Source organism: Halyomorpha halys, unplaced genomic scaffold (assembly GCF_000696795.3).
Source record: "Halyomorpha halys isolate HHAL.00 unplaced genomic scaffold, Hhal_1.1 Scaffold385.1, whole genome shotgun sequence".
Lineage (NCBI taxonomy): Eukaryota > Metazoa > Arthropoda > Insecta > Hemiptera > Pentatomidae > Halyomorpha > Halyomorpha halys.
The window spans coordinates 738,103-753,320 of record NW_027112337.1 but is presented as its reverse complement, the minus strand read 5'-3'; the positions used below and the strand labels follow the sequence as shown (position 1 = coordinate 753,320).

The following is a 15,218-nucleotide window of genomic DNA, read 5'->3' as shown; positions in this document are numbered from 1 at the left end:
AATTGTTAATGCTGGTAAGAAAGTTGTTTTTTCTTCTGAGAGTGTCTATATATCTGGCGAAAATTTTAAACTTAATTGCCAAAGTCTTGGAAAATTGTACACGGTTAAATTGACAATACCTGAAGAGACTCATAAGACATATTCTGCTTTGACAATACCTGAAGAGACTCATAACACATATTCTGCTGTACAGTCAAATATTTGGCACTTGCGTTTGGGCCATGTGAATCGAAATATTTTACGTCAAATGGGATTGCCCTACTCTACCGATGTATGTGACTCGTGCTGACAGGCCAAGGCTGTTCGTCAACCGTTTCGCTCTGTTATTGGACCACGATCAAGAAGAGTTGGAGAACTGCTACACACTGATGTAGGTGGACCTGTAAAGACTGCTACAATTAATGGTGAGAAGTATTATCTTTGTGTAATTGATGACTTTTCACATTTCTGTGTTATATACCTTATGAAAAACAAAAGTGAAGCTGCAGATAATCTTATGAAATTTATCAAAGAACTTTCAAACCGAATTGGGAACTCTGTCAGTCGCATTAGACTTGACAATGGTGGAGAATTTAGGTCTGACATTTTTAAAAGCTTTTGTCAAAATAATGGCATAAATAATTCCAGAAATTGGAATATACGGCTCCTTACTCACCTTCTATGAACGGGGTAAGTGAGAGAATAAATAAAACTTTAATGGACAAGGTCCGAGCTATGTTTGTGGACACAGGCTTCCCTAAAACACTGTGGGGTGAAGCTATAAGGACAGCAGCCTTCCAGCTAAATCGTTCACCAACAGTTGCACTTGGAGGAAAGATTCCGACAGATATTTTCTCTGGAAAAGATGATTTAAGTAGGCTGCGGGTATTTGGATGTAAGGCTTGGACACTAAAATTTCCTCGGGCAAATAAATTAGATCCTAGAGCCAAGCGTGGCATTTTTGTGGGCTATGGTGCTAACGGATATAGAATTTGGGACTCTAAAACAAACAATGTCTACGTTTCCCGAGATGTCACTTTTAACGAAAATAATTTTTGCTATGATAATAATCCCGATATAAACAATAAAAGAATTATTGGAGAGGAGACTTTGGATGAATCCAAACTACCTCTAGAAGAGAATAATGAAAATAAAAATAAAGAACAAGAAATAGAAACAGTGGAAAATATTTTTGAGGAAGAAGATTATAAGAAAGTAAAGAGGAAAGAGATAAAGCCCAAATATTTAGAGGACTACGAGGTTTATTCAGCCTATTGTTTATCGAGCCAAGAAACTCCAGTGAATTTTGAAGAAGCAACCAAAGACAGTCAATGGAGAGAAGCCATCAAAAAAGAACTACTCGCTCACGAAACTATGAAGACATAATAATACAATTAAAGTAACCCAGGCTCATGTTGTGGAAAAACTTCTTAAAAACTATAATATGCAGGATTGCAAAAGGGTCACCACTCCCATGGAAGTTGGTTGTAGGTTTGAGGAAACCAAAGGTCTTGAGTTTGGTATGCAGCTTGTTGTATTTAAGTACAATGACAAGACCGGACTTACCATTCTGCGTCAGCTTCTTGGCACGTTACTTAGACAAAGGGACACAACAAATGTGGAAAGCTGCAAAGCGTGTTCTACGCTACCTTAAAGACACAAAAGAAATGGGAATAGACTTGATTGGCTTTTCGGACGCAGACTGGGCAGGAGACATCGAGACCAGAAGAAGTGTGAGCGGCTTTGTGGCATTCTTGGCTGGCAACCCGGTGGCGTGGCACTCAAGAAAACAAACCTGTGTTGCTTTATCAACCCTGGAGGCAGAATACATTGCTGCTGGTATCGCTGCTCAGGAGTTGGTGAATTTGTGCGGTTTGATAAGTGAGTTTAAGTGTGGTGAAGTGAGTGCTAGATTAAATGTTGATAACAATAGTTCTATTGCTCAGATTAAAAATCCAGAAAATTCCAAAAGAGCCAAAAATATTGATATTAAATATAATTTTGTCAAAGAACATGTAGATAATAAGAAAATTGTAATAGACTATATTAGTTCTGAAGAAAATATTGCAGACTTATTCACAAAACCACTGGTCTATGAAAAATTTAAAAAGTTTTGAGAATTGTTAATTGTTTAATTTTTCCAGATGTAAATTTTGAGTTACTTTGCAATTGAATCTTTAATTTTCTTTTTTGTGTATATAAAGTTTCAATTGAGGGGGTGTGTCAGGAATCACCTCTTTGGACATTGTATATTGATAGGTGGTTATCCGTTATAGGTTATCGGTTAGTTAGCGCCTGGCACATTATTCGGTCATGTCGACTGTTCTATTTATCTAATAATATATGTGTTCAACCTATTGAATTCTTTTTATTATATTACCCCAACAAAACCGAATCCTGATGATATGATATTTATTTAATTTTTTATAATTCCTGCTTGAATACTTCATAAGAATAATAAATAATTCTTCTAAATATATTTTTAAGGGTCTTGAAGATCAGTCAATAATGTAACAACTACACTGTGGCGATGATATCCATATACCATAATCATGCACTACACTGAAAAAAAAAACAGTTTTTCTTAATAAAGAATTTTCTTAACTAATTATTAATCACTCAAATTCACAGTCTAAAGATTAAAATTAATGAATAGGAACATTACAATTTTTTTGTACCTGATGTTATTATACATAACTAATAAGTGCAATAACCATTTGATCTAACTCCCATAAAGTTTTTAATAATATTAAGGAAGAATGAAACGGAGTAAGGTAAAAGTGGATTACTTGGTTTTTCCGGGCCCTGACTGTAATTCTGGCAGGTAGTCTGTTTATTTCTGTTTTGTATTTTATACATTTATTATTACTCAAATTTATTGTGTCTTATATGCTTGTGAATTGGATTTGAGTATTGGAGTAATATGAATTTAAATTTTGTACATCCGGTTTTATGCTAATTCTTATATCTTCCATGGTGATCATTTATTTTAGATTTTGTTTGAAGCTGTTATTTATTTATTTGGGTGTATCAAATTTGAAGTAATATCCTATTTTCCTGAAATGAGTGGTTGGATCAGTTTGGTGTGGTTTGGTAGGGTTTTTGTACAACTTTTATTTGTGTTGATAGACCCTCTGTTTTAGATGAACTGTGGGAAATATATTTTGGGACTACTGAACAGTATCTAAAACGAAGAATGTAAGATTACAGACACCTGGTCAAAGCTTCGCCCATCTGATTCCCTATAAAAATCCTTTCTTCCGCCCAGCATCCCATTACTTTTCTTTTATCACATAACCTAATCCAGATTTCGTAAGACCTCCCCGTCAAATCTTTTACTTCTAAGATGATAGTGTACACAATAGCAAGATCTAGTGGCAGCTCACAGGAACTCGCTCGGCCCGCTACCATCCCCTGGAAGACATTTAAAGCTCATCAAATCGTAACATTTCGACAGTAAATATCCAATTACTTTTTCTATTATCAATAAAACCAATTTACAGTGATCTCCTGGATGTGCCTAAATAAATTCACAATTAGAATGTTTGAGTTCTCCGCATGAACCTATCTAACTTTAGTTGAACTTGTGTTAGATCCCTTTGTATTAAGTGAAGGTATTTTTACAGTGAAAAATGTATGTTATTTGTGAAAAAATAGTGTACACAATTATAGTAACAATTAAGGTCTATTTTGATTTGATTCACACGAAAAATAACATTTATTACCGAATTATCGTGGATGATTTATACCCACAAGGTCAACAAAGACAAGAGCACAACGGATCAACGCTTAAAAATCACAACAACGGTCCTCCTAGACACAACAAAAACAGTCAAAACTGGAATTGCAACAATTCAAAATTTCAAAAATCATTACAAAAGATACTAAAAACATAGATCACACTATGACGAATGCAACATGCACCAAGAACACAATCCACACTACGTTGATCAACATAGATATAATAATTATGACCGGCATTAATAACGTAGTAAATAACGTGAGTAAGGTAAAGTTAATAAGGAAATAATTAAACAGAGAATAAGGGGATGATAACAAAGAAGAAAATAATTTAATGAAAAAAAAATCAGAGAGCTTTACTTGACTGGTGTAGAATTTCCGTACCCACCGCAAGAGGTCGTTTGTGTAAAAAGTAAATTAGAGCAAACGGGAATTTATTGTTCATGATATATATAAACAGGTATAAATGTAAATAAATAAATAAGATAAATAATGAGATTGACGTCTCATTAAGTAAACGGCACAATAACTAATGAATAAATAAATAACTATTAAATAAAGGGTCAAACTATACATATAAAGAGAAAGTATAGCTGATCTAAACAAGTAATGGTAAAAAAGTTGATTATATGAAAAATGACTGATTGATGAAATTTAATGGTAAAGAATATTTTAAAAAGCAAATTGAACGTAAAAAAGAAACGAAACGTCAGAAATAAATAATACAGTAGGAGTTGCTAAAAACAAAATAATAAATAAAAAAAATTGATTAACTGAAAAAAATTAATAAAATCAACGTCTAACTTTTTGGCCAAGGTGGTGTTCATTTTGTTTGAGTAGCTGATTATGTTGCCTGTGATAAGCTATGACAGCGTACATTTGGTTTGCGTAAACTATAAATGAGAAGAGATTTGAGTTAAAAAAAAAAAAATGGTTAAATCGAGCAACATTAAATAAGTGGCTGAAATTAGGAAACTGCGTGATTATTGAGAATATTCACCAACCTGGACTCAGGAAGTCAAGAATTAGGATCTATTTATGAAATATTCAAACATTTTCCGACAACGCTGGCTGTCACCAACATTACTGCTCGTGTTACGCAAAGTCAGGAGACTGGTGCCCCCGCACTTATTACTTCATGGAATGGAGACTGATGCCCTTCCCACATGTTCCCTCAAAGTCTGAAGACTGGTGCAATCCGCGTGTATATCCTCAAAGACTTATGCCCTCCATTTGCGTATTTTATTTGTTTTCAATGTTTGTACCCGTCTACAGGGTTCTGGTATCGTTAGAATACTGGTGAAATTTTGGTTACTCCCGTCTATACTACCTTATCTATCCTACCTCCATCATTCTTACCCACCTTCTCAAATTGGTAACACTAAAATTTATTATTAAAAACGCAGTATCGAGGCTTTCTGTGAGATCGTAACAAGCAACCTCGACGTAGTGGTAAATATTCTGAAGGCAGTCATGTAATCAGATTTAAATTTGTATTTAGCTTTACTAGAATCCGTTATAGTTTTCTTTCTGACTTAGTAAAATTAGAAACGTTAAATTTGTCTTCGTGTGGCAAGATCACTGGCATGATAGTAGTTCCTGGTATACTTTTAGGATGTTCTATTCCACATCAGGTTTATAATACCTTAAAGTAGAATTTTTCAATTCCTATTTTAATGCATTACTGCAGTGATTCTATTGGATCATACGCTATATACACACATTAACTGAATCACATTCAAGAAAGTAATAAGGAACTTTAATGCCGAAATGAAATCACTCTTATCATTACTAACTAGTAAACTTATTATGAATAATACATTATCGTCAAACGCTTATTTTACAAAATAATTTGAAGGATAGAAATAAAGAATTCATAAAGTATTAAATTTGTTGGGGAAATAAAACAAAACATGAATATAAGTTTTTAACAAGTTACTATTTCACTATCAGGAGGATAATCATTAAGGAATGCCAAGATGGCGAGTGTCAGGAATGTACGGTGTAGTCGTAGGTTTGAATCATTTGTGATGAACAGTTGAGTGTAATTTTGAGTTTTACTTATAATACATGAGCTTCATGTTCGAAATGTAGAAAACGAAAAAAAGAATAAGGCACATATTGAGGAATGCTTACTTTATATTGTCCTAACAATGATTTAGTATACTGTAAAGCAGGGAACTATTAAAGAATGGAGCATTATGAGTTTTAGGAAGTGTTTTTATTGTATTAACTGCCTACTATTAGTTAACTTTGTTAAGCTGGCGAGATGACCACTTTTAGACAATCATGTCTCAAAGGGACCTATCTGAGGTAAAATTTATTTCTTATTGTTTCTTTTATGTTTTTTCAAAATTTCCTTTTAATGTATATGTATTAGTTTTTATATCTTAATTAATACTAATGTATTCTTTGTATTGTGCTTCCTCATTATTTTACTAACCAGAATAATATGTCAGACAGAATATATGTGTTTAGTGTTATTTATTATATTTACCTCTTGATTAGGTTTTTAAGTAAAACCGTAGTTGAATCCCTTATGATAGTTTCATGTTGTTTCTGTCAATGCATAAATAGTCTCTTTTTGATGATTTATTTCTGCGTTGATCAATTTTTGGTTTATCAAATTGAATAATTACTGTAATTTGTTAATGGAAATAATACTTACAAGTGAATAGTATAAAAATCTTAAATATATAAACTATCTTTACGTAGGGAGATGGTACTATTTTACTCCAATAGATCATTGTTAAATATTAGTTGAGTATTACTTTACTTTTGCAAGGTGAGGTGAGAGAAGCAGGTTGACAGGGGTCAACTATAGATTATAATATCATTGAAATAACTGATACTGAATTTAATCCCAGCATTGTTTATTTAACTCTTTCTTCATAAATGCAGAAGAAATCTATTCAGGTATTAGAAAATTAAGTAGCCAGGAATATACCCTGATAAGTGGAAAAGGACAAAGATTACTCCTGTTAATTAAAAAGGTAATATCAATGAAATCTGTTATTACCCATCAATTTCAATTACTTCCTGTTTCAAAAGGTTTTTAGTAGATCCTCCTCTCAAGAATGTAATAAAATACATTATCGGCTTACTAAATGATTCAAATATCCAATGTAACTAATTAATCAACTTTACTGAGCTTATCTCTGTGTGATTGAATGATTATAAAGAGGTTGATATTACTTATATGGACTTCAAGAAGGCATTCTATATGATACATCGTTGTATTTTTTTAACTAAAGAAAATATACTTGAACTGCTGATTGACTATGACTAAGAGGGCATTAATTGAAAAACTTCAAAAAATATTTTTGAGGTTTGTTAATTTTATGTTAGTTTAAGTGTTTCAAGACTAAAATTCTTTATAAAAAGACATAAGCTTTTTGTTCATCATACGCTGGCACAGTGATGTGAAATGTCTATGCCTTTTTAGTTGATGAACCCTTTTAGTACCAGTGGCTGATATATTGGCCTCCATCACTAAAAAGGTTAAAATAGCTCAGTACATACAGGCTTTGATATCTTCCTTGGAAAAATTTAATCCTCTCATGATTCATGAAATTTCTTATTCATTTTACTTGATGTAATGTAATACAATGTTGTTAGTTTGACATTTGTGAACCCAGAACATTTGGCAATGTGACAAGCTTGTGACATCTAAGAGAAGAACAATGAACTATTATAATGATAAAGGAAGCAGAAGAGGAAGGAGGTTGTTTTCCTGTCATAGCATGCATGTCGATAGTTGTTGAACAATCCTTATAATGCTTAATATGTTTCCTTTATAAAGAAGCATATGAACTTATTATTGTATTATATTGACCTTAATTACTTTATTTATATGGGATCCTCAGTAGTCCAGTATATTCGATAGTCCGACAATTTGTCTTCTTTCCAGCATTACAATTCGTGATGATTCAAGGACTCCTGTACCATCAGTCAGTCATCTCGATTCATTGTTCTTGCTTTCCGGTTCCTTACTCCCAAGAATAACAATGTATCATCTGCCACTCCATTGGCCCACTGCTGTCTTGGCCTGCCAATGCACCTCTTGTCATCTAGCTTTTCTTCCAAAATTTTCTTTATGTTCCATTGCCTTTCATTCTAGTTCCATGACTGCCTAGCAAAGTCTTTTAATCTTTTTATATCGGCAATATTTATGTTATTTAATTGGCTAGCTACTACTGGAAACTGGCCCAAAAATTCTTCAACTAATTGGTTCCATACTTTTGGAATTTTCATGATTGTTCTATACTGTTAATCTATTTATAAAAATCATCATGATCACTTTTTTTATTTCAGGTGGAACCAGAAGGAACATGTCAGCTTCCTGCTGCTAGCAAAGCCTTGTTTGTTGAGAAGGTAAGGCTTTCGAATCAAGCCTGCCAGAATGGTCACTACGCTAAAGCTGTTTCTTTATACAGTGATGCTCTTCAGCTTGATCCAACAAATCACATCTTGTATTCAAATCGTTCTGCTGCTTATGTAAAAATGGGGCAATTTGCCCAAGCACTGCAGGATGCCACAAAAGCAAGGGAACTTAATCCAAACTGGCCAAAGGTGATTTTAATGATTCTTTTGTTTATTGCTTGTCTTAAAATACAATCTGATATTCTATCATTAAAAAAAATGTAATTATTCCCTTACTTAGCCACCTCTAGTGGCAATGGTAAGGAAAGTGATAACTCTCAAATGATAAAGATTGTCTAATGACTTTTAAATTTAAACCCTCATTTTGTAATACTCTAAAAATGTTTCCATTATCTGACTTATCTGATCCATTACTTCTACTTGTTTCCTTTTGAGCTGGTATAATTAATTGATTTTTAGCTTCACTTAAGAAAAGTCATTATGAAAGTAAGATATAAAACTTTTACCATTATTTTTTAATTACGAGGGGTACCAAATACTTCATCAAAAGTTCTTCTTTTACACTTCTAACCTCACTCATACTGTCAGTAGAGTCACTGATTTTTGTACTTCATTCGGGAAATTCCTTAAATTAATTTAACATGGACAATTCAAGACCAATTACTTTACAAGATCAGTTTTTGATTATAGTTATTGATATGTCCGATCAGGGATTGATTAGTATGCTGTGTAATGTAGCAACCTGATGTATGTGGGTAGCATGAATGAATAAAGCATTGATCTCAGACCTGTAGGTTTCGATAAGACTACATCAAGCTGCCCATAGGCTCTTCCAAGTGCTGGTACTGGTGTTTTATCAGTTATTTAAGCGTCAAATAAAATAATGTCTAGATTTCTATTGATGGTTTCCATTGCTGATTTCTGAGACAGTTTGATGGATTTACGATTCTACGCTTACGATTGCTAAGCTTAAAAACTTACCCTACTTTTATTGTAACTACTATCTATAAATAACCTAATCCATTGAATTACATAATGCACCCAATATGTCTATATCCTGTCTGAAAATTTGTACTGTTGATACTTGGAAGTTAGTGATAAGGTATCACTGATTTAACACAACAAATTGCAGTAGTTATGATTTCTTCTTAATTGTTTAATTATTCTGATTTATTTATTTTTTTGTGTTTTAATCCTGTTTAAAATTGTTTTTATTAATTTATACTCATTTTTATGAGACATCTAAACAAACATAACTAAATGTTTTTAGACATTGATTTATATGAACATTGCTATACTTTCCAAAGATATAGGGAAGAGATTTCATGGAATACTTTTGTAACAGCAATTTCTTTATTGAAAATAAAATAATTTTTGTAGATGATAACAAAGAATTCTTGTTAAATTCTCATTTGAAGTGATAATAATACCCTCCCCCTTTCCTTCCATTTCTAGGGGAATGTTTAGAGACTGATTTACAAAAAACAGTTCTTTGAGTTAACTGATAAAGAACTGTTCTTCCATTGTCCATTTGTCATATAACTTATCTATCAAAGCATAATAGTTTTTCATAAGGTTAATTTTTGTAAGAATGTTTCATCATAAACTTACTGAATACAATTTTACATAGCTATATAATTATTTCCTAATTTTATGCTAAGGCTTACTATCGACAAGGTGTGGCCCTGCAGTGTTTGGGACGACATGGAGATGCTCTGGCTGTTTTTAGTTCTGGATTAGCTCAAGACCCAAAATCTTCTCAACTTCTCTCTGGTTTATTGGAAGCATCATTGAAATCACCATTAAGAGGTAATATAATTATTATGCTCTTCAAAATAATGAATAAGGTAAGGGAAGGGTCCAAGTGTGGACTAAAATTTTAAAAATATATATAGATATAGTCTGTTCAACCTTTCGCTTTGAACAGCGCTGATGAAGCCCTGCAAAGTGGGAAACGTCAGACATTAAAATAGTTATAAACTATTTGTTCTTTTTTTGACCACAACCCTGACCATCTTCTTATATATAAAATTTTAGAAGTTCGACTTTATAAGGCTATTAAAAATTTAATTTTAAAGATGGAGAGAGGAAACTTTATCATTTTATATCTTACAATTGCTCTTCATAGAGTAATCTTGAAAATAGTTAGTGATTAAATATCACCACTCATTCAAGTCTGTTTCCTTGCTAGTACTTTTTTATGAAGCTTAGAACTGGATTTGGAATAAGCGGCTACTGCTGACACTGAGAGGCTACTGTGTTAGCCTCATACTGCTGACTTCTGTTTACATCACTGAAAAGAGTTTTCTTATGATAATGATGGGGAAAACATGGAGAGACTGTCTGGAATGACATGACTAGTAATCAGGCTTAGCCCAGTGATGTAAACTCTAGAGGAGAAGCATCTGAGGTGGTATAGAAACTCTATAAAAACTATGAAGGTGAGACCAAGGGAAAGTGATTAAATACATAAGACCAAATGTACGACCGAGAACCTCCTATATCAGACACATAGAAAGAATAGGGAGCCGTAAGGGGAAGAACTTGAAAGAAATGAGGAACTTTTTCTTCCTTTTTTTTTTTTTCGGCCAAGACTTCTGTTTAGTCCTATACTGCCTAACCCTGGTTGGGGGAAAAGTTTTTCATTTTATGAGACCGCCACTCAATGAAAAAAGTCAATGTCCTAGGCTGGATTCAAACTGGCACCGCCAGCAGATCTCAGATCGGCAGTCTTAAATGCAGGGGTTAGCAAAAAGGACCACTAGGCCTATTTGTCAGACTTGTTCCCCCACCAAATACCTGTACCAGTACCTGTAGGGCAAGAGAACTTGAACCCAGGTCCCCCTAAATTTTAGACCAGCAATAATAATTTTAATTGGTCAAAATTTCTCTGATTTAAGTATTTTTCCAGTAATGTCAAGGGAATAAAAGGAGGATTAAATGTTACACATGTTTAATGAATAATAAAACTGAAATTTGTTATCAAGAGTTTTAAGAAACTAAAGGAAAGTTTTTCTATTATTCTAAACAAATTGTGCTTTTTTACATTTAGAAACATTTTATATTATGAGACTGGATATGGTCCGCACTTGCCCTTTTTTCCACATCCACTCTTATCATAAAACATTCAAGGGATAAATGCAAACCTTAGCTTTTAACCTAGGTTATTTCTAAATATTGTGACTATTAATATCTACTTCATAAATAAACTCTATATAGCATCAACTTATCATTAAGATATGGGAAAACAGCTCCAACTTTGATGAATTATGCTTAATCACTTTAATAGCAGCCAACACTGAGAGAAAATTACATCCATATACAAAGATCAACATGTTTCCGATTTTTCTAATAGTGGGTCATTTAAAGGGAAGGCACTTACCTATTTTTCATGTCACAGTCAACAATGTAAAATTGTAAGATGAAAATAACTATTTTAAAAAGATCTGTTATGCTATTGCTCCAAAAAGGCAGCCCTCCTCCCTTACCTTCCTTATTTTTGCTTCTACTCTTATATTTTGGCATTATAGTAAAAATATTAGTAAATTATACCTTTTATAAGGTTGTTAATTTTAAAAGTTATTGGTATTAAATTTCTTTTCATAAATAATTGATCATATATTAATAAACACCACTATAATTCCCAAATATATTTTTATAATAACTAGGTCACAGAATAAACTACATCTTATCTTGAAATTGACTGTTCTTTAACAAAATTCACTGATGGATGAAGTTTATCCCAAAGGTGACTAGAAATGGATCCAAAATATTTCATCCATGAATACTCCCTTCAATGATACCCTGTTTCACTGTTCTAAAGGTGCTGCAACATATGGCAAATTCCTGCCTGAGCAAGTGTGTGGATGGGTTATTTGGATTGGCTGGTACAAATTGACCTGAATTTGCGGCTGACTAGTCAATTGTAAGTTTTTGGGTACAAATCAAAGGGCATTTAAGCAAGCACATGTGATGCATTCACACTTCCTTAACCGGTTTTACTTTGAGTGATAGATAGTACATTATCACGATGCAGAATTGTTTTGTGTTGTATTTTTTGATATTCTGGTAATTTTTCATCCAAAGCTAGATTCAAATGATTTATTTTTGGTTGTGTTTAGTATTAATGGTTTTGCCAGTTTTCAGCAGCTGTCTTTCATTCTGCTCATTTGGAACCCATTTGCCATGGAATTCTGGTTCTTTTCCATGGATTTCAAGTGTGTGTGGAGACAGTTTGTCTCATCACATTTAATTGATCTATAGGTGGTTGCATTTGTGTGTAATCTTCATTCAGTATTGCATATGTTTTGTAACATTGGAATATGTTGTCTTCAAACATTTTTCATATTTCTTTTCGAAACCTCCACTTCTAAATTTTTTAAACCACTCAAAGCACTGTGATTTACCAACAGTATGCTTATTACAGACATTCAATGCGATTTTACAGCCATTTTCTTCAAATGGTAACAGAAAATCAATGCTGTCAGGAAGCCATAATTTCCAGCCACAGAATATGACATGTTTAGGACTGTTAAAAATATGCTGTTTTATAAAACAGGTATTGTTATGAGTTGAAAATGTTAATTGGATGTGAAAATCAGAAAATGGTGCTATGCACTCGACTTGAAAGTAGCTAGTGTGGTTGTTATAGTATAGGTGTAGATAGGTAGTAAATGCCGGTTTCATATTTACTGACATGGTAATTTTAATTAGGTCTTGTAATGGAATATGAAAAATATAATGAGCATGATGACAAAATTATTTTTTATTTTAGTTTTTGTTTATTTTACTGTAATATCTGTAAAAGAAATAAGTTTTGCATGTTTATGGACTTACTTTTGTTTAATGTATACATTTTCATTTATTAAACACCCTAATTCTTGATCAAACTTTTACCTTTCGGCATTGTGACATCTTCCTCAGAAATGCAAGGAACAAAACTTTTTACTTCGTTCCACTCATCTTTTAATGACTGTTCAGTGTAAGATAAGCAGAGTTAAGTAAAAGCTTTGCTAGTAGCGTTTTTGAGGACAGGATGACAAAACCGAAACATTAAAATGGTGTAAAAAATTAAGGTGCGTAGTAAATGATCAAAAAGGAAGCCTATTTTACTTAATAACTTATAAAATAAATGCTGACTCTTCACACAATTAAGAAGGCTATATAGATTGTTTGTATATATTAATGATCAATGTACTTAGACTAGAACAAGCCTTTCTGTGTAAATAATTACATCTCTATTCATAAATTGCCTTCTAGTGTTAAATGTAATTTTTGTTTATTTTATTTTAAATCCTTTAAAACTAATATGGACTGCTATTTTATGTTTTCAGATGCTTTAGAACCAACCTTCAAACAGCTTCAAGCTATGAGATTGGACACTTGTGCATTTGTTATTATTTCAGTGGTTGGTCAAGAATTGCTTGGTGCTGGACAATACTCTCCTGCAGTTGTAGTACTAGAATCTGCTTTAAAAATTGGAACCTGTAGTCTAAAGCTACGTGGTTCTGTGTTTTCAGCACTTTCTTCTGCTTATTGGGCATTGAACTCCTTAGATAAGGTATTGTAGCCAGATGAATCTAAACTTAAAAGTATAGTGTGACTCTTGGAACTTTTTTTTTAATATTTTGGTTTTTGTTCGACAGTTTGTAATTATAAAATATTGTGTAGAGGTAAGGATAAGGAGTGCTTTATGGTTTTTATTGCCAATTGTGAACATTTATTGGCTTTTATACAAATTGGGTATTAAATTTTTTAGAGACCATATTATGGTTACAGAGTGTATTGTTAAGGTTAAGAAATTGTACATATATAATAATGTAGGTGTAACAAATCATTTGTGATGTCTGGCATTAAAGTCTTTTAAAATTTATGTCAAATAACATAAAATTTACTATTATAATATACTTAATAGTCATCTCTTTACTTTCAATCAAAACATTTTAGTTTAATTACTATTAGTATATATTAAAATAAAAATAGTATATTATATGTTAAAACTTTGTTGTAGACTTCCATTCTCAAACCCATCTACATTAAATCACTACGAGCCACATTCACATTCAAGTTTTAATCGATTCAAATTTGAAATGCCAGTACCTGAACAATTAAAGATATAATAAAAAATAATTTAATTAAATCTAGTTGGCTTTATTGAAACTATCACCCTTGTTAAAATGTTTTTTATTCAGAATTAAATGGCTCAGAATGTTTTAGGGCCGTCACCACATCTTTAGTTATCTTCATATAAATATATAAATGATAAATGATGAACTCTCCTTACTTTAAATATTTTGTTGTAAATTTTAACAAGTTAAACAACATTGGTTTACCATTAAATATTAAATGTTCAAGTATCTATGGAGAGATGTTATGTAATATAAATAAGTTAAAATAAGACAACAATATTAGTGCACCAGGGGTAATGGTCATTGTGATTAATTAATAGTTCTAAATAAACATTATTTTAATGAGGAAGATAGTTTCACTAAACCCAAGTAGAGAATATTAAAAATCTTTCAGTCATAGAACCTAAATTATGAGAATTTAGAATAATAATTTTAAAAAATAATCTCACGGTTCCTAAGGGACAGAATGTTACTTCATTTCTGCTTAAGGATATATGTTGGGTTTATTAGTGAAGTTGTCTATAAGAATAAAACTTGATACAATACTTGGGTGTCTTCCACTACACACTACAGCTTAATTTTAAAAAAAAAAATCAGTTGGTACTCATTTATAATAAAGTAGACAATGCAAGAAATATGTGTTTTATTTTTCAAATAATAATATTTTAATTTATACATCATAATCAATCCTTTTCTACCACTGATACTGTGTGAGATGTTTTCCTGCAAAGCCTGGATTTGCAGATTCTGTGATTCTCAACAGTTCTTTCCTCTTGTTTTAATACTGACATTTCTCTCTTTCTTCTTGAAGCATTCTTTTACTTCTTCCTCCCAGGTCATCCACTGGACTGTCTTTCTTCTACCTTAACTTTGTATGTGATCCTGAGAAAGCACTTGATTTTTATTCATAAAGTATCTCCAAATCATCTTTTAGTTTTCCACTTTAATATTTTCTGCGGTTCGACAACAAAATTTGACCAAATATTT

The 15,218-nt window shown here is 32.1% G+C and overlaps 2 protein-coding genes across 2 annotated transcripts in view; both read left to right on the top strand.

Moving 5' to 3' along the window:
- Positions 1-1,526: 1,526 nt before the first annotated feature.
- On the top strand, positions 1,527-2,096 carry LOC136796457 (uncharacterized). The gene has a single exon (XM_067050251.1). It carries the CDS (start codon positions 1,527-1,529, stop codon positions 2,094-2,096), a length of 570 nt encoding a protein of 189 aa, XP_066906352.1.
- A 3,422-nt stretch (positions 2,097-5,518) lies between these two features.
- The window catches only part of LOC106682036 (tetratricopeptide repeat protein 28), a 39,815-nt gene continuing 30,115 nt past the window's right edge, over positions 5,519-15,218 (top strand). The window contains exons 1-4 of the mRNA XM_014422667.3: positions 5,519-6,033; positions 8,035-8,292; positions 9,765-9,912; positions 13,437-13,663. Of these exons, the coding sequence (XP_014278153.1) occupies positions 6,010-6,033; positions 8,035-8,292; positions 9,765-9,912; positions 13,437-13,663 (657 nt within the window). The 5' untranslated portion in view covers positions 5,519-6,009. The remainder of the gene's footprint in view (positions 6,034-8,034; positions 8,293-9,764; positions 9,913-13,436; positions 13,664-15,218) is intronic.

Bases quoted from the DNA above. Each gene is read 5' to 3' on its own strand.
- LOC136796457 (XM_067050251.1), top strand. From the start codon at position 1,527: ATGACAAGACCGGACTTACCATTCTGCGTCAGCTTCTTGGCACGTTAC.